At 37.5% G+C, this 18,670-nt stretch overlaps 1 protein-coding gene across 2 annotated transcripts in view; it reads right to left on the bottom strand.

Moving 5' to 3' along the window:
• Positions 1-18,670, bottom strand: part of mTerf5 (mitochondrial transcription termination factor 5) — a 72,181-nt gene that overhangs the window by 41,799 nt on the left and 11,712 nt on the right. The window contains exons 3-5 of one of the 2 annotated variants that reach the window (XM_068362917.1): positions 13,026-13,200; positions 10,989-11,086; positions 724-857 (exon numbers count right to left, since the gene is read on the bottom strand). In XM_068362917.1, coding sequence (XP_068219018.1) covers positions 724-857; positions 10,989-11,086; positions 13,026-13,200 — 407 coding nt within the window. The remainder of the gene's footprint in view (positions 1-723; positions 858-10,988; positions 11,087-13,025; positions 13,201-18,670) is intronic. The other variant, XM_068362918.1, reaches the window with a different exon arrangement.

Below are 18,670 nucleotides of genomic sequence, written 5' to 3'. Positions count from 1 at the left end.
AACCCCGGCCTATCCTCTTCACAAGGGAACCCTGAACACAGGAATGCTCACAACTAAAGTAACAGTGACTATTGACAGATTCAAGTTAGACATGAATCTCCCACATTCCTTACTTTCTTACCTGGGAAAGGGGGTTCGATATACTCAAGCAGGTGAGTTTAGACCCTCAATCACCTGCTATTACCAAACTTAAAAATTCAATGACTTGTTTCGGGTTAAGCATGATATTTTTAATTAAAAGGATGAATGTCTGTATCTGCAAAGGAACAAAATTAAGTTTTTAATTTTCTTTCCTTAATTATCACTTCTCAAAATATTTATTCATATGGGTTCAGAAATACTAACTACTGTACCACATCACTATAATGAAGACACTACAAAATTTAACAAAAACAACAAATAAAACACTGGAAGTGATGAAGACAGCAATAATGTTTGTAGCCCATTTAGAGTAAAGTATATGATACCAAATATCGCAAATAGAGGATTAGAGTACATAAGATTTAATAGTAACAGTTATAGTTTTGATGAGTATAGTGAAACAAACAGTAGAATGGCTGAGCTTGGAAAAAATTATTTTGTTGTTTTAATTATAGAGTTATTTCTATAAAAAATAATAACGTTCTGCTAATACAATGCAAGTGGATTTATACATTAATTTTCATGTTACGAACACAACTGAATAAGGCATAAAAGCTGTTCTATATAATTGGATCAACTTACTTTGTATAATGAGAGGCTGTCAAACCTAGGAGACCCAGTTCTTGTAATATGGCAATTCTGTGCTCCACTGTCAGAGGGCAAAAGTACAGAAGCTGCATACACTTTTGAACTTCATCTGAAGACACTCCACTATTCTACAAATAAATATATGTATATAAAATCAAATCAAATTTAAAATTATTATTTTTTCACATACAAATCAATTAGAGTATAGAGCACTTTATGTTAGACTAATCTGATATAACAGCAACCTATACAGTCTAGACACATCCCAAATGAAGAAGAATGTCAATTTCAATTTGTTTGAGTATACATCAAAGTCTTTTTTTTCCATCCCTTCTAATAGAACTGATTAATTAATTCATTTACACAGAAACTAAAACAACTTGGCAATTAATACCATAAATAAAATTTCTAATTTTAAACAATTGAATTGCCACAAATTATTCACTCTCCCATGCCTTGTAAATACAGTACTTACAAAACATATACCTATAATACTGTACTTTGAATACTGTATCCTAAAATTCATAAACATTTTCAAGTAAGATTTTGTCTCTCAAGGCTAAACCTGAAAAACAAATTTTATCAATAAACTTTATTTCAATACTTACCTAAATATTCCTGTTATATGTTTCAAGCATGAGCTTAGCAAAAAGGAAAAGTTTAACCAAGTATTTTCCTGGATTTGATGTAGCCTGCCTAGGCGTTTAAACCCTCACTACCAGGATTTAGTAGTAAGCCTATGCTTACAACCATCTTCCATTTGCTTTTGAGTCTATTTGGATTCTGGGCAAGTGAGAGGATGTGTACTATATAAATATCAGATATTATTGAAATAACTGATTTTATGAAAATTTACTTTACTTCGGTGATTCTTCCCCAACAATAACGTACTAAATACCCCCATTTAGTTAGATGGAGGGATAGTGGTGATCCAGTATGGAGAATTAAATCCACCTCGTTGGCAATATATAATTGAAAGTTGAATTAAAATGTATTGAATACTACAATGATATAATGTTATAATCCAATCAGCTATTGGCTTTATTTGTCACAGCTTGGTATTTCTCTTTTTATTGCAAATGGCAAGAGAAGTAGATGAAACTTACCGCAAGTAGGTTCAGTAAGGATAACTTTCCCTATGCAAATGACTTTGCTATACAATGAAGTACAAGTTAGTTAAAGTTTAAAAAAAAAAATAAAAAAATAAAAATACAAACACATCTCTCTTATCTCATACACAACATTGCGTACTTAAGTTCCCAAATAATCTACACCCACAAAATCTAAGAAGGAGGATAATGGGATGTCCCCAACAGCAAACAAGGGTCCTAAAATACAGAGAATATCCTTCAAACAGAAGCAGGCAAATATGTAATTACACCTCCATGAGGCTGCGCAAGTTTATCAAGAGAGGATTTCTTAAAGAAAGACATGGATCCCCCTGATGTCATGGAATTTTATCTTTATCGAAGGTAAATAACCTCATTCACATTATGGTGACCCTCAGGTTCTTTAGTAAGAAGAAAAATGGCTTTAAAAGAGCATTTTATATCAAGTAGGCTTTTACTTCTAGGAAAGAACCCAGAGCAAACAATGGGTAGGCCTTTAGTCTTTTAGTCTCGCTTTCCTTTGAAGGGAAAATCTTCCACTGTCTTGGGCTAGAGTTCTCTTGCTTGAGGGTACACTCAGGCACACTATTCTGTCTTACTTCTCTTCCTTTTGTTTTGTTCAAGTTTTTATAGTTTATATAGGAAAATATTTATTTGAATACTGTTACGGTTTTAAAATATTTAATTTTCCTTGTTTCCTTTCCGCACTGAGCTATTTTCCCTGTTGGAGCCCCTGGGCTTATAGCATTGTGCTTTTCCAACTAGGGTTGTAGCTTAGCAAGTAATAATGATAATAATAATAATAAAGGGCTAGTGCTGCTTCAAAAGAAGTGAAGTCCATTACTGTATTGCAAAACAAAGCTTGCACCCCATTTACCATCTTGCCAATATGATATTTTAATTATAAAATAAATTTTTGAATATACTTACCCGGTGAATATATAATAGCTGAGCCTCCGGCGGCTCGACAGAAAAACACACAAAAACTCGCGAGCGATCGCTATGAAGGTAGCGGGTGTGCCCACTAGCGCCAACTATCGGCCAGATACCGCATATACATGTAAACAGACCCAATTTTTCTCATCCCGCTGGGTCTCTATCGGGGAGGAAGGGGGGCCTTTAATTTATATATTCACCGGGTAAGTATATTCAAAAATTTATTTTATAATTAAAATATCATTTTTAAATATTTAACTTAGCCGGTGAATATATAATAGCTGATTCACACCCATGGTGGTGGGTAGAGACCAGAGTTAATTAAGTTTACAGCGTATATGCTTAGAGTTTTTGACAGTTATATCATAACAAAACCCAAATATATAAGGGTACCTGGTAAGGAAGTTGACTTAGACAATTACTCTGCCTTATTAGTCTGTCTTCCTCACGAAGCCCAGCGATCCTCTTAGGATGCTGAAAGACTCCCAGGAGCTGAAGTATTAAGGGCTGCAACCCATACAACAGGACCTCATCAAACCCATAATCTGGGCGCTCTCAAGAAATGACATTTGACCACCCGCCAAATCAAAAAAGGCTGCGAAAGGCTTCTTAGCCTTCCGTACAACCCAATTAAAAAACATTTCAAGAGCAGATTAAAAGGATATTGGAATTAAGGGAATGTAGTGGTAGAACCCTTACCCACTACTGCATTCGCTGTAACGAATGGACCCAGTGTGTAGCAGTCCTCGTAAAGAGTCTGGACATCTTTTAAGTAAAATGACGCGAATACCGATTTGTTTCTCCAAACGGTCGCGTCCATAATACTTTGCAGAGATTTATTTTGCTTAAAGGCTACGGAAGTTGCTATAGCTCTTATTTCGTGCGTCTTAACCTTAAGTAAGCATCGGTCTTTTTCATTCAAGTGAGAATGAGCCTCTCGTATTAAGTCTGATAAAATATGACAAAGCATTCTTTGACACAGGCAATGATGGTTTCTTAACTGAGCACCATAATGCCTCAGATCCACCTCGTAAGGACTTAGTACGAGCTAAGTAGAACTTAAGAGCTCTAACTGGACACAGCACTCTTTCAAGTTCGTTGCCTACGATCTCTGACAGGCAAGGTATATCAAAAGACTTAGGCCAAGGACGAGAAGGCAGTTCATTTTTGGCCAGGAAACCAAGTTGAAGTGAACATGTGGCTTTTTCTGTAGAAAAGCCGATGTTCTTACTGAAGGCATGAATTTCACTGAACCTTTTAGCCGAAGCCAAGCACACTAGGAAAAGCGTCTTGAGGGTGAGATCCTTCAGGGAGGCTGAATGTAATGGCTCAAACCTGTCTGACATGAGGAACCTTAGGACCACGTCTAAGTTCCATCCAGGAGTTGCCAAACGACGTTCCTTAGAGGTCTCGAAAGACTTAAGGAGATCTTGGAGATCTTAATTGTTGGAAAGATCTAAGCCTCTATGACGAAAGACCGAAGCCAACATGTTCCTGTAGCCCTAAATCGTGGGAGCTGAGAGGGAGCAAACATTTCTCAGATGTAAAAGAAAATCTCCGATTGGGCTACAGAGGTACTGGAAGAGGACATAGATGCTGGCTTGCACCAATCTCGAAAGACTTCCCACTTCGACTGGTATACTCTGAAGGTAGAAGCTCTCCTAGCTCTCGCAATCGCACTGGCTGCCTCCTTCGAAAAGCCTCGAGCTCTTGAGAGTCTCTCGATAGTCTGAAGGCAGTCAGACGAAGCGCTGGGAGGCTTTGATGAACATTCTTTACGTGGGGCTGACGTAAGAGATCTACCCTTAGAGGAAGACTTCTTGGAATGTCTACCAGCCATTGAAGTACCTCGGTGAACCACTCTCTCGCGGGCCAGAGGGTAGCAACCAACGTCAACCCTGTCCCTTCGTGAGAGGCGAACTTCTGCAGTACCTTGTTGACTATCTTGAATGGTGGGAATGCATATAAGTCCAGATGAGACCAATCCAGTAGAAACGCATCTATGTGGATTGCTTCTGTATCTAGGACTGGAGAGCAATAGATTGGTAACCTTTTGGTCAACGAGGAGGCAAAGAGGTCTATGGTGGGTTGACCCCAAGTAGCCCAAAGACTCTTGCCCACGTCCTTGTGGAGGGTCCATTCCGTGGGTATCACCTGACCCCTCCGACTGAGACAGTCTGCCAAGACGTTCAAGTCCCCCTGGATGAATCTCGTCAACAGGGAGATGCCTCGATTTCTTGACCATATGAGAAGGTCCCTTGCGATCTCGAGCAGCGTGAAGGAGTGTGTGCCTCCTTGCTTGGAGATGTAAGCCAAAGCTGTGGTGTTGTCTGAGTTGACCTCTACCACTTAGTTTCGAGGAAAGCTTTCGAATTTCATCAAGGCCAAGTGGACTGCTAATAGCTGCTTGCCGTTGATGTGCATGCTCTTCTGACTTGAGGTCCACAGACCTGAGCATTCCCGACCGTCCAAGGTCGCACCCCAACCCAAATCCGACGCGTCTGAGAACAACACGTGGTTTGGGTTCTTGACTGCTAGGGATAGTCCCTCTCTCAGACTGATATTGCTGTCCCACCATTTCAGGCATGCCTTTACTGGTTCGGAGACTGGGAATGATACCGTCTCTAACGTCTTGTCCTTGTTCCAGTGAGAGGCTAGATGGAACTGGAGAGGCCGAAGGTGTAGTCTCCCTAGCGAGACAAACTGCTCCAGGGATGAGAGAGTCCTTACGAGACTGTTCCAACTCCTGACTGAACAAACGTTCTCTTTTCAGCATTAGTTGGACTTCGAGCAGGGCTTGTTCTATTCGGGTGGCAGACGGAAAAGCCCGAAAAAACTGGACTGCGAATCTCCATCCCCAAATATAGAATAATCTGGGATGGGATCAGTTGGGACTTTTCTAGGTTGACCAAAAGTCCCAACTCCCTGGCCAGACTCAACGTCCAAAGTAGATCCTGCAGACAGCGAAGATTGGACGATGCTCTGAGAAGCCAGTCGTCCAAGTACAGGGAGGCTCGGATTCCCGATAGATGGAGGGATTTTTGCCACATTCCTCATGAGCCTCGTAAACACGAGAGGAGCAGGACTGAGGCCAAAGCACAGGGCTCGAAACTGGTACCCCACATTCCTGTAAACAAACCTCAGAAACGGTTGGGAATCCGGGTGTATAGGAATGTGGAAGTATGCTTCCTGAAGGTCGAGAGAGACCATCCAGTCGCCTTCCATTAATGCTGTCAAGACAGCCTGGTAGACTTCATCGTGAAGTTTGTCTTGACAATGAACACATTGAGCGCACTTGCCTCTTACGTACTCCTGCAGTGAACATGGCTGCCAGATCATTGGAGCCATCCCTGTAGACTTGTTCCTGCAGAGAACGTGGCTGTCAGATTATTGGAGCCATCCCTGATAGCCTTGTTTATGCATGACATAATTGTACAGCAAAACTTCAAACGCTCGAAAAAAACTCCTAACAGGAGATGGTCTAGCTCTGAAGCCGACCATAAAATCTTGGAGCGTCTCATGGCCAGGCGCCAGGGAGAGTCTATGAGGTTTTAGAAGTCTATCTGGGCAGAGGCAGGAACTCCCAAGCCGAGAACTTCTCCCGTGTCATATCAGACTCTCGCTCTATAAGCCAGCTTAAAAGTAGGGAAAGCAAAGGCTGTCTCCCCCAAACTCCTCCTGGTGATTAACCAGTCGCCTAGCAAACGTAAAGCTCTCTTAGAAGAGCGAGAGAGCACTAGCTTAGAAAACAACGGCTTCGAAGTAGCTAGGCCTAGTGTAAACTCTGACGTTTAGGCGAACGAGGAGCAGCAGTTACAAAAAGATCCGGACAAAGATCCTTAAAAATCAGCATGATTTATTTAAAGTCCATAGAGGGCTGAGCAGCTTTAGGCTCCTCTCCGTCTGACAGAGTCCTCAAGGGAATATCAGTAGGAGGGGGATCAGCAACTTCCTCATCTGAAGGAACCTTGTCCGACAATTGCCGAGTCTCAAGCAAGGGAGAGACCTGCCGTGGTGGCAATGCTTGACAAGCAGTGTCCACACGCAAAGGAGCAACAGTAGCAGTCAAGGACGCTATGTCATGTAACTGCTTAAAGGACTGACCAGCAACAACAACAGGTGCGGGAGGACGCTCGACGTCAACTCGAGACTGCCTTGACTGCCTAGACTGAGCAGTCAAAACAACTCTTGACTGCGGTGCTTGACGCTCAACGTCAAAACAAGTCAACTATGCTGGTTGGCGAACGTCCTGAACGTCAACAAGAGCAAGCGGCAGTGGCTGAACGTCCACAAGCGGCTGAGAGTCAACACGGGACTGCATCGAGTGAGGCTCTACAAAACACGATTGACGTGACTTTGTAACGTCAATGTCAACAGGACGAGCAAAGGCTCGTTTGGGCGGCTGACGGCCAGGATCTCGATCAGCTAAGCGGCGAGGATCATCGTGAACCTGCTCAGCAGAATAGTCCTCCATAAGAGAGGCAAGCTTATTCTGCATGTCTTGCCGTACAACCCATTTAGGATCAACGGGAATGGGTGCGGTAAGAGACGAGAGTAACGTCTGTGACTGCAAAACCTTGCCTACAATAAGACTCTCGTAGCCTGTGTTACGCTTTTGTTTAGGCGGCGAGCAGTCTTCCGATGACTGCATAGGGTCAGAGCTGTCCTGAAAGGACTGACTTTCGCTTTAAGGGCCTCGAAACCTTGCTCCACGGTTTCTTACGCGAAAAGCCTTCGGATGACGAGGAGAAAATCGTCTCGCTCGTCTTATGGTAGGGGCGGTCTTGATGAGACACGCCTGAAACCATAGAGGGAACGTCTGTTCGCTGATCAAGGCCTCTCGAACCCCTAAGTCGTACGACATTACTTCTCCCCTGGGCTTGGGAGCTTGCAAGAGGTCTCGGACTAGGCGAACGACAGGCACGAACAGACGAACCCTCGGTCGCAACACTGATAACACTTTGCGCAATTATCACTTTATCACTACGATTTTCTGTTTTGCACTTACTTCACTGAAATTGAATTTTTCAACAATTCACATTAGGCATGAATAAAACTGATTTCTACCTGAAGCACGCAATTCTACCCTCATCAAAAGGTTATAATTGCGAAATAAGTCGTATAATGTAAGCACATTAATACAAGCAAAAAACAGTAAACATATATTAAGATAAAAAGATCAGTAGCTGGGGAGGAGACTAAACACTAGTTCATTCAATACTACGTTTTCAATCTCTCACCGTACAGTGCCTTAGGACGAGAATAAAAACTAAAAACGTTTTATCTTTTCTCCCCGTACAGAGACTAGGGACGAGAGTAAAAAACTGACTCGAGAACAACGTTACTCGCTTGGGACGAGAATAAAGATCGGAACGTTCTCTCTTCCTCTCTCTCTCTCCGTCTCTCTCTCTCTCTCTCTCCGTCTCTCTTGATTTCGCACCGAAGAGAAAAGCCCACTTACCTTTCGTCAATAAACAGGTTATTTGACCAAAGGAAAAAACTGAAGGGACTAAGAAATTGAAAATTAACAAGTTCCTTTAAATTAGTATTTAAAACATTTAAGTTTGAAAGAAGAATGAACAAAACGTCAGAATCGATTTACTCTTTCTGCAAAGTGAAACCGTGATTCTCTCTCTCTCTATCGTAACGATAGAGCGCAAACTGCGTAGCATAAATAAACTAAACGTTAGTTCATCTTTGAAACAGTACGAAGACTATTCAAAGAAAATCTTTCATAAAATATCTACTAAAAAATATTCATTTAATAAGTTTTAAATCATTTGCTCTGTAAAAGTTATTTACGATTGAAAGGGCTCAACGTTGTTTAACTTCGGTTTCCAAGTTAGGACCGCCTACTCTCGTGGGGAGGAATAGGTAAGGTCGCATATAAACAAATCATTAAAATTTATCTTGATGTTTATTATAAATGGAAAGCTAATCGAAGAGGCCTAATAAAGGCGGTTGAGATATAAAATATATAGAGAAAATCTATAATTAACAACAACAATTTATAACGTGATAAGATAATTGCTAAAAGCCTAAAACACACTTCCGTACTAAGGGAAGGGTCGGCCATTTAAAAGTCAAAGAAAGTCCAAAAAACAATCCAAAGTCATCAACAATGAAATCTATCCAAAAACGAGTTCAAGATTTAAGTTGAAGATAAAACACCTGCACTGCGAAAGCTCAAACCAAAAGGAAGTACTTCACCAAGACTGTTGAAAAACTCCAGGTTAACAGCGAGTAATGGTACGTCTTGTCGATCAGACCGACAGAGAAAAATTGGGTCTGCTTACATGTATATGCGGTATCTGGCCGATAGTTGGCGCTAGTGGGCACACCCGCAACCTTCATAGCGATCGCTCGCGAGTTTTTGTGTGTTTTTCTGTCGAGCCGCCGGAGGCTCAGCTATTATATATTAAATATTTAAAAAATGAAAGTTGTAAAGGAGTGGGTTTTCACTGATAATTCTTTAAACCCAATGGAATGAATGGGTTCATAAGGAGGTCTAAATAAATATTGGAGTAGCTCATCTTGATACAAAAAAATTAGCTTAGATGCCTTAATTATGAAAGACCGGATGGATGCTTGATACACTGGGCTGTTGAATAAGTCCAGTGTATCTCAGAACAGAAGTCCACTTGGAGCTATATCCTCTAATGACTGGTATTGAGGTATTCTTGGCATACTTTGGAAGTGGAAAATATTTATGATCTTGTATAGAGGTTATAGAAAAAACTTTACATTTGTAATAATAATGGCACTATTGCAGGGAAGGTTTTTGCACTAATTGCCTGTTTGGAAATTACATACCCTAGAGAAAATTTCTACACACCTATTTAAGAAATGCTAAAATAGTCATAGTCCAACAACCTTGCTGAGACCCAGTGCTCTCGCCTCTGACAAGCCTGACAAACGAGTGATTTAATGAACATCGACTTTATATTAATATGAAATCATTTTAGGTAATTATATTTGCATTTCTTGTGTGGGAGGATTCCTTTGTACAAATAGGATTCTGAAGTGGAGTGAATGCTTGTCGACCTTATACTACTACTACTGAAGTAGTCATTTTATAAAATTATTTGGTTTTACATTCACCTTCTATTTGCCCATTTCCAACAGCCTTTGCAGGCTAATCTGATGTTAAGTTGTGTGGGACTTTTATATTTATGAGCGGTGTTAATTCGTTCTTGTTAAATGAATGGGTTAAATGAACATCTAGTGATCAGAGCAAATATATGTACAAGCTGTAAAGTAAGTGAAAGTTGGAATGCAGGAAGTGTGACTTCACAGCTAGACTAAAGAGCTATAGCAGTGAATATATTTCACTATATGACTGTAGAGTTATAAAATTTTGTGGGAGTCACAGAGGGTCTGTTTAAAGCAAGATACACAAGTGACTGATGTAATACTTGCAAAGATGTTAATGAATGTAGTAATCATGTGATACCTCCTCCTCCTCCTCCTCCTCCTCCTCATACTGTGCTAAATGGCATCCTCTTAACCCTTTTACCCCCAAAGGACGTACTGATACGTTTCACAAAACTCATCCCTTTACCCCCATGGACGTACCGGTACGTCCTTGCAAAAAACTGCTATTTACATTCTTTTTTTTTGCATATTTTTTATAATTTTTTGAGAAACCTCAGGCATTTTCCAAGAGAATGAGACCAACCTGACCTCTCTATGACAAAAATTAAAGCTGTTAGAGCAATTTAAAAAAAAATATATACTGCAAAATGCGCTTGAAAAAAAAATAACCCCTGGGGGTTAAGGGTTGGAAAGTTCCAAATAGCCTGGGGGTAAAAGGGTTAACATGACCAATAACTCAGAAATATTGGTACTTCAGTATAACTTCGACAATTCATAAGTTGGAATCTTGTAAACAATAGTGGCTCCATTTCTTAATATCGACCAGTTAGTGACAACAGAATATAACATAAGCATAGCTACATGTCCTTCTCAGCACAAACAAATAAACTTCATTGTTTTAAACCGAGTTCTTAAAAAGAGAGACTTACATGCCTTTAAATTATTACATCAATGATGTCATGTTTTTTAGTATTTTATATCTTTATATCATAGTGTATTTCATTTCAGCATTTTAACTCCATACTTAGCCGTGTTCTTGTTTTGAACTTGGTAAGAAGAAGATTGAAATATGCAGAGTGCTTTGCTGAGTCAAAAGCAAACATTTATCAAATTAATTACCTTTAAAGTATGAATATTGTGAGATAAATCGTGGATATCTACTTCCTTCAGACGTTGCTTAGAATTGATAAGTGCATAAGCTTTCTTTTTGTTGAAATCTGTAAAGAAAAATTGGAATAAAGTACATGTAACTGTAGTCTTCAAAATTCTGTTAAAAGGATTTTAAGATGTTTTTTCCTCACACATTTCTATATATATATAAGAGAGAGAGAGAGAGAGAGAGAGAGAGAGAGAGAGAGAGAGAGAGAGAGAGAGAGAGAGAGAGAGAGAGAGAGAGAGAGAGAATAATAATAATAATAATAATAATAATAATAATAATAATAATAATAATAATAATAATAATAATAATAATAATAATACATTCATTTCTATCATACAATAGAAATCAATTACAAAACATTAAAATAATTGTTTACAATATACAAGTAAAAAAAATATAAAACTACAATTCTACAATATATCTACAAGGTTTCGTCATTAGTAAATTCTCACAATGATTAGAAATTGATTGATAGAAATACTTAAATTCCACAAGATATTAGTACCAAGAAGAAAATCTTTTAGTTTTTTTCTTAAAAAGGACGAGGTTATCAAAAGTTTCCATTGAGGTAGGTAATCTATTCCAAACGTTTGGTCCCCTTACATTAAAATCTTTATAGCCAATATCTAAACTAAATCTTGAAATGGTGGAATTTTGTCACACCCTGTAGAATTGGTTTCACTTTAAACTTTACTAGTATGAATGAGTTTCAAAATCGACAAGCTGTGGTCTGAATCTTTGTTCATTATCATTAATAACTTCATTTGATTCTAAATTATATATATTTCTCTCATCAATATTTTCTTGCGATATTTCAAAGGCTCATTACCCGACATTAGCAAAAAACTTATTAAATTCATTAGCTTTCTCAAAATTTATTTTTGTAATTTAATTGTTCTGGGTTTTTATTTAAAGGTAATTTTTTAAAATGGAATCTGATATAATCATGCAAGAGACTGATGTCAAACTTCAAGAAAAATTTGTGTGTAAAATCTACCATCCAAAGAAACCTGATTATGACATCAACAAGCTTTGTGTTGATTGTTTTTGGATACAAATTCCAGCCCAAGTCATCAAATATAGTCAACTACAGATGAAATTGATATTGGCCTTTTACCACCATGCTACTCATCATTAAAGATGCACTTTGTGCTAATAACCAGTCATTGATATGCAAATCTGCTCTTGCACCGTACGCTGCAACACCAAGTACGATTAGCAATGGCTGGACAAAGACGAAACCGGAAACATGATTTATCAATGGACGGACGATTAAATTTTGCCACTGGAACTGTTAGATATTCTGGTTGCAATACCAGAGGCAAACCAGAACGCCAATGATTGAGGCATAAACTCAGACATTCATGATGATGTTGAGTTTGAAAACCACATTGACATGATATTTAATAATCCCAGTGATAATAAACCTTAGATACACAGCCTTTTTGGGCTCAGGCCATGTCGTCCTGATGGAAGTTCCTTTAAAGTAGCTACTTAAAAGGAACTTCCATCAGGTCGACATGGCTATCTCACCCAAAAATAGATTTTTTGCTTCGCTCAAAATCCCTTTATCCAGACATACGAATACAGACTATTTCACCTATTTCAATCATATAGATACAGTTACGATAATCATAATTGTAATTATATAAAGAACTTTCGTAGTGCTATTTAGAATAAGAATTTTGCATGTTTTAATTACTTCTACACATATTTTAGGTTGATGGCTATAAGCCTAATTACAAACAAATTTAATATAAACTGATGATAAGAACTAATAATGCCTTTGTCTTTGCACAATCGTCATGACAAAGCTTTTATGAATGCATATGAATTACTAATGATGTGTATGCTTTCTGAATGGAAGGGTCATCATTAGCTAAGGGAATCTTTTTTTTTTGAAAGATCAATTCTTATGAGAAAAAAATTATCTAAAAGAGCTAAACAATAGATGCAATCACAAAATACATTAGAATGTACATTTATAGAAAACTTACCAAAATAATTCATAATAAGTTTTACCCTGGACTCAATTGCGGGAGTTTGAATTTGTGTACAATATTTATCTTTTCTATGCAGAGACACATTTTCAATAGCTGTGCTTTTGCCAATCATTCTTAAAGTGTCACATCTCGACAACCTAGCAGCAAGATCTGGTTTCATCCTCTTCCCCTGGAATTCAAACACACGTCAGCAAAGTAAAAGATTTCAAATGTATCCATTAGTCAATTGGAAATCAAAAACACTTATTATATCATTTAAAATAAATCATAATTCACACTTTTCAAACCTCTAATTAAACTAAAAAGATATCATGCAAAGAAAAAATATATATACTGTATATATATATATATATATATATATATATATATATATATATATATATATATATATACCGGTATATATATATATATATATATATATATATATATATATATATATATATATATATATATATATATATATATATATATATATATATACATTATCATTTGCCAAGCTACAACCCTAGTTGGAAAAGCAGGATGCTATAAGCCCAAAGGCCCCAACAGGAAAAATAGCTCAGTGAGGAAAAGAAATAAAGGTAATAAACTAAAAGAGAAGTTTAAGAACAGTAACATTAAAATAAATCTTTCATATATAAACAATTAAAATTTCAAAATAACAAGAGGAAGAGAAACAAGATAGAATAGTGTGCCTGAGTGTACCCTCAAGCAAGAGAACTCTGCCCCAAGACAGTGGAAGACCATCTGACTAAATACTTTTCTTTAAAAAAAAAGTGGCATTTTACATTTCATAATCTCATTTTGTTTAACAAATGCTCTCCATCCCATGCTAATCCTTCTTTTAATTTTGGTCTCATGTCCTGGGGAAACACTTACTGTTTGTCGTAAATAGGTATATGCATTAAAGAATCTCTAGAGGTTCATTCATAACCCTTACTTGTTCTCTGTATTCATATTGAACATTATCAATAGTTTACTCATTTACATCTAGATAAATATTCATAGTGGATATATATATATATATATATATATATATATATATATATATATATATATATATATATATGTATATATATATATATATATATATATATATATATATATATATATATATACATATAAATATCTGTGTACATATATCCATAGATACTCTACAAACCAATAAATTGATAGAAAAATTGATGAACATCTACTGTATAATATTCATATAAATATTTACATGTACACATATATATATATATATATATATATATATACAGTGAACCCTCGCTACTTCGCGGTTCGACAATCGCGGATTCACCACTTCGCGGGGTTTTTCCATAACCCATATATATATACATATCGCGGATTTTCAGGAAATTTCGAAAATACCGCAATATCTGAAGACCCCAAATACGATATTTCGTTACCTGTAATTCCATTAATACTGTAATTAGTAATATCTGCTCTTACTGATTGTTCATTGCATTACATATGACATATAATTAAGCACAGAAAGAAATAAAACACGAAAAGAGAATGTGATCATACGATAATTCAGTACTGTATACAGTACGTAGTAAAATTAAATCGAACATGAAACGCAAATCAGATGCAGTCATACCATATTAGAATGGTGTGTACTGTAATGGATATGCTTCTTTTCCATGAATCTTTTGTATGTATACGTACGTAGTACTGCATCCAATAATATTCTTTGTTGCAGAAATCACATTTCGAATAAGCGTACGAGAGAGAGAGAGAGAGAGAGAGAGAGAGAGAGAGAGAGAGAGAGAGAGGAGAGAGAGAGAGAGAGAGGAGAGAGAGAGAGAGAGAGGCGTAAAATAGCGTACGTAAAGCTGTATTATTATTATTGTTATTATTATTATTATTGTTGTTGTTGTTAATAAAATTATTATTGTTATTATTATTATCATTATTATTATTATTATTACTGTACAGTATTATTATCATTATTTATTATTATTACGGTATTTACTTAATCTACGTACGTTCGGTATGCGCGGGGCATCTTCTATGAGTAGGTAACCAACGCATCATAGTACTGTAAGACGGGTTGTGATTGGTTCAAGCGCTGATAGATGACGAATCAGAACCCAAGTTTTGTAATCTAGCCTCTGATTGGTGTTTTGACAGCTTCTCCAACCCGCAGCATCTCTTTCCGCGGTCACTTTGTCTCCCGCTGTATCGCTGTGTTGACGTTGTTAATTGTGAACTTTAATCTGTGCTGTGCGTGACTGTTTTAAGTTGAACTTTTTGTTGAACTTTCTGTTAAACCCTACTGTACAATGCCTCCCAAGCCTTCTGCTTCTACTAAGGCTGGTAGTGAGCCTAAACAGCACCGAAAGATGATGACGATTGCTGAGAAGGTGACGCTTCTCGATACTATGTTAAAAGACAGTAGAAGTTACGCGGCCGCAGACCTCGAAGACCTGACGAAATCGGGCAGTGAAGACAGTGAAACACAGGAAGAGATCCAAGAAAATGTCGAAGAAACGGTCTTAACATTAAACCGGCTTGCCAAGCTCTGCAAGCTTGCGAATGAGGTGAAAGAAATGTCGCAAGAGTGGGACGAGGATATGGTTCGTTCTGTACAATTCTGCACCAAGATCGATGAACACATGGCTCCCTACAGGATGCTCTTGCGAAAAAAGAAGCAGCGGCAGCAACTTCCGATCACAATGCCCTCAGAAGAAATTGAAGAAGTGTCTCAGGAAGAAGTTGAAGAGGTGTCCCAGGAAAAGACACCTCCGTCTGAAGAGACGTAAAATACTATTATTGGCTGCACAGTAGAAGACATCATCAGCTACATCATCATCATTTCTACTGTGCAGCAAATTCATCGCCATCATCATTCAAGTTTTTCTTGAACTTCTTTCGTGGTGAGTACAGTAACAATCTTTACTTTTTACTTAAACATTTTAATATTTGTGCCTGTTTTATAGTTTAGTACTGTATGCATTAAGTTAAAGGGAAGGTTTTAAAAGCCTATCATATTTTTTTTGTTTAAAATTTACATTTACGTACGTAAAACAATCTCTCTCTCTCTCTCTCTCTACCTCTCTCTCTCTCTCTCTCTCTCTCTCTCTCTCTCTCTCTCTCTCTCTCTCTCTCTCTCTCTCTCTCTCTCTATCGTAAATTGTTTTCCTGCTTTGCTACGTACAGTATGTACTGTATGATTTTATATAGATACGGTAAATAATATTTGTAATAACATATTTTGTAAATGCTTTTACTGTAAATATCATTATTTATCACTTTCATCATGCGCGTTAAATGCCTTCTTTGTTCTGAGCGTGGTTGTTTACTGAGCGTACTTTATGACGCCGTCGTTTCAGGCGGCGTCATAAAGAAAAACATTTCATTTGGAAGTCCTAAGGAAAATTAAGTAAAACATTGGTAATAACAAAATCAACATACTGTATACATCAATATAATCGATGCAAAAACTAACCTATACATATATGTGTACAGTACACTAAATGAGTTTGTTTCTTCATTATGATCAGAGATAAACGTAAACAAAACATTGGTTGCCATTTTTTATCGTGCTTTTTAGGTGTTTAGGAAACGCATGATATAAAATCGCCTTTAATATTTGTGCCTGTTTTAGTTTAGGGTACTGTAGTACATGCATTAAGTGTTCTGTACATTAAAGGGTAGTTTGTTAACAGTACTACGTACAAGGGAAGGTTTTAAAAGTCCGAATATACATGTTAAATAAATAGGTAAATATGGTGTCAATACTTCGCGGATTTTCACCTATCGCGCCCGCGTCTGGAACCTATCAATCGCGATAAACGAGGGTTCACTGTACAGTATATATATATATATACTATATATACTATATATACTATCTATGACTTTCAATTTCCTTACATTAGCATCCCTTTTCTGAACATTTAATAGAGTGTGGTAGTCTTTTTTAGTTCCTAGGTTGATAATAGAATTTTACTTAATTGAATTGGCAGAGAGGAGAGTCCCGCTGATTTGTCTATCTATTTGTTGGTTGATTTAAAAGAAAGTATCATACATTGCATAAGCAATTTACATTGTCTACCACTGACAAAGTGAAAGTATACTTTCAAGATGGTCCACTCCATACCTTACCCACAGAATAACACATAAAGAGATATAGAGGCACAGGTGTAAGCCAAACCCACCTATTAGAACTGAAATTTAAAAAAATGTAATCACCCTCCCCATATCTATAAAGATGGGCTTCCAGCCAAAAGTCGAGAGTCCTACTCCAAGGATTAGATCCCTCTGGATTACAATGACCCAACCATTGACAATAGTTCCGCCAAAAAAGGTCCAAGCCATCTTCAGGATTGTTGAGGTCTTTCAAAATTCTCATATATAGCTTTGAATGCCAGCAATTACCAACCGTGATCCCTTCACTCATTCATCTAAGCAGGCAGTAATACCAAATTTGGAAATATCCAAGCCATTTAAGAAACAAATAAGTATATACTTGAAATATATATAAGGATAAGGGAAATATTACTCATAGAGTTAAGAAAGCAAGATGAAAGAAAGTTTATAAAATTAGCAGGTTGGAGTAGTGTTGAGAAGTAGACATAGAATAGATAATAAAATGATATTTTAATTATAAAATAAATTTTTGAATATACTTACCCGGTGAATATATAATAGCTGCAACTCTGCGGCTCGACAGAAAACACACTCAAAAAACTCGCAAGCGATCGCTATGAAGGTTGCGGGTGTGCCCACCAGCGCCAACTGTCGGCCAGATACCACTCTTGTATGTAAACAAAACCTTCAATTCTTCTCGTCCCGCTGCGTCTCTATTGGGGAGGAAGGGAGGGTCATTTAATTTATATATTCACCGGGTAAGTATATTCAAAAATTTATTTTATAATTAAAATATCAATTTTAAATATTCAACTTAGCCGATGAATATATAATAGCTGATTCACACCCAAGGAGGTGGTAGAGACCAGAGTTAATTATGTTTACAGCGTATAAGCTAAGAGTTTTTTCATTTTGACAGTTATCAATATAACAAAACCAAAATATATAGGTACCTGGTAAGGAAGTTGACTTAGACGATTACTCTGCCTTGTAAGTCTGTCTTCCTCACGGAGCCCAGCGATCCTCTTAGGATGCTGAAAGACTCCCAGGAGCTGAAGTATCAAGGGTTGCAACCCATACAACAGGACCTCATCAAACCCCTAATCTGGGTGCTCTCAAGAAATGACTTTGACCACCCGCCAAATCAATCAGGATGCGAAAGGCTTCTTAGCCTTCCGAACAACCCATAAAACAATATTAAAAACATTTCAAGAGACAGATTAAAAGGATATTGGAATTAGGGAAATGTAGTGGTAGAACCCTCACCCACTACTGCACTCGCTGCAACGAATGGACCCAGTGTGTAGCAGTCCTCGAAAAGAGTCTGGACATCTTTTAAGTAAAATGACGCGAACATTGACTTGCTTCTCCAAAAAGTCGCGTCCATAATACTTTGCAGAGATTTATTTTGCTTGAAGGCCACGGAGGTTGCTATATCTCTAACTTCGTGCGTCTTAACCTTAAGCAAACATCGGTCTTTCTCATTCAAGTGAGAATGAGCTTCTCGTATTAAAAAAATCTGATAAAATATGACAAAGCAT

Source organism: Palaemon carinicauda, chromosome 39 (assembly GCF_036898095.1).
Source record: "Palaemon carinicauda isolate YSFRI2023 chromosome 39, ASM3689809v2, whole genome shotgun sequence".
NCBI classification, from domain to species: domain Eukaryota; kingdom Metazoa; phylum Arthropoda; class Malacostraca; order Decapoda; family Palaemonidae; genus Palaemon; species Palaemon carinicauda.
The sequence above is the reverse complement of the archived record's forward strand: the minus strand, read 5'-3'. Positions and strand labels throughout refer to the sequence as shown.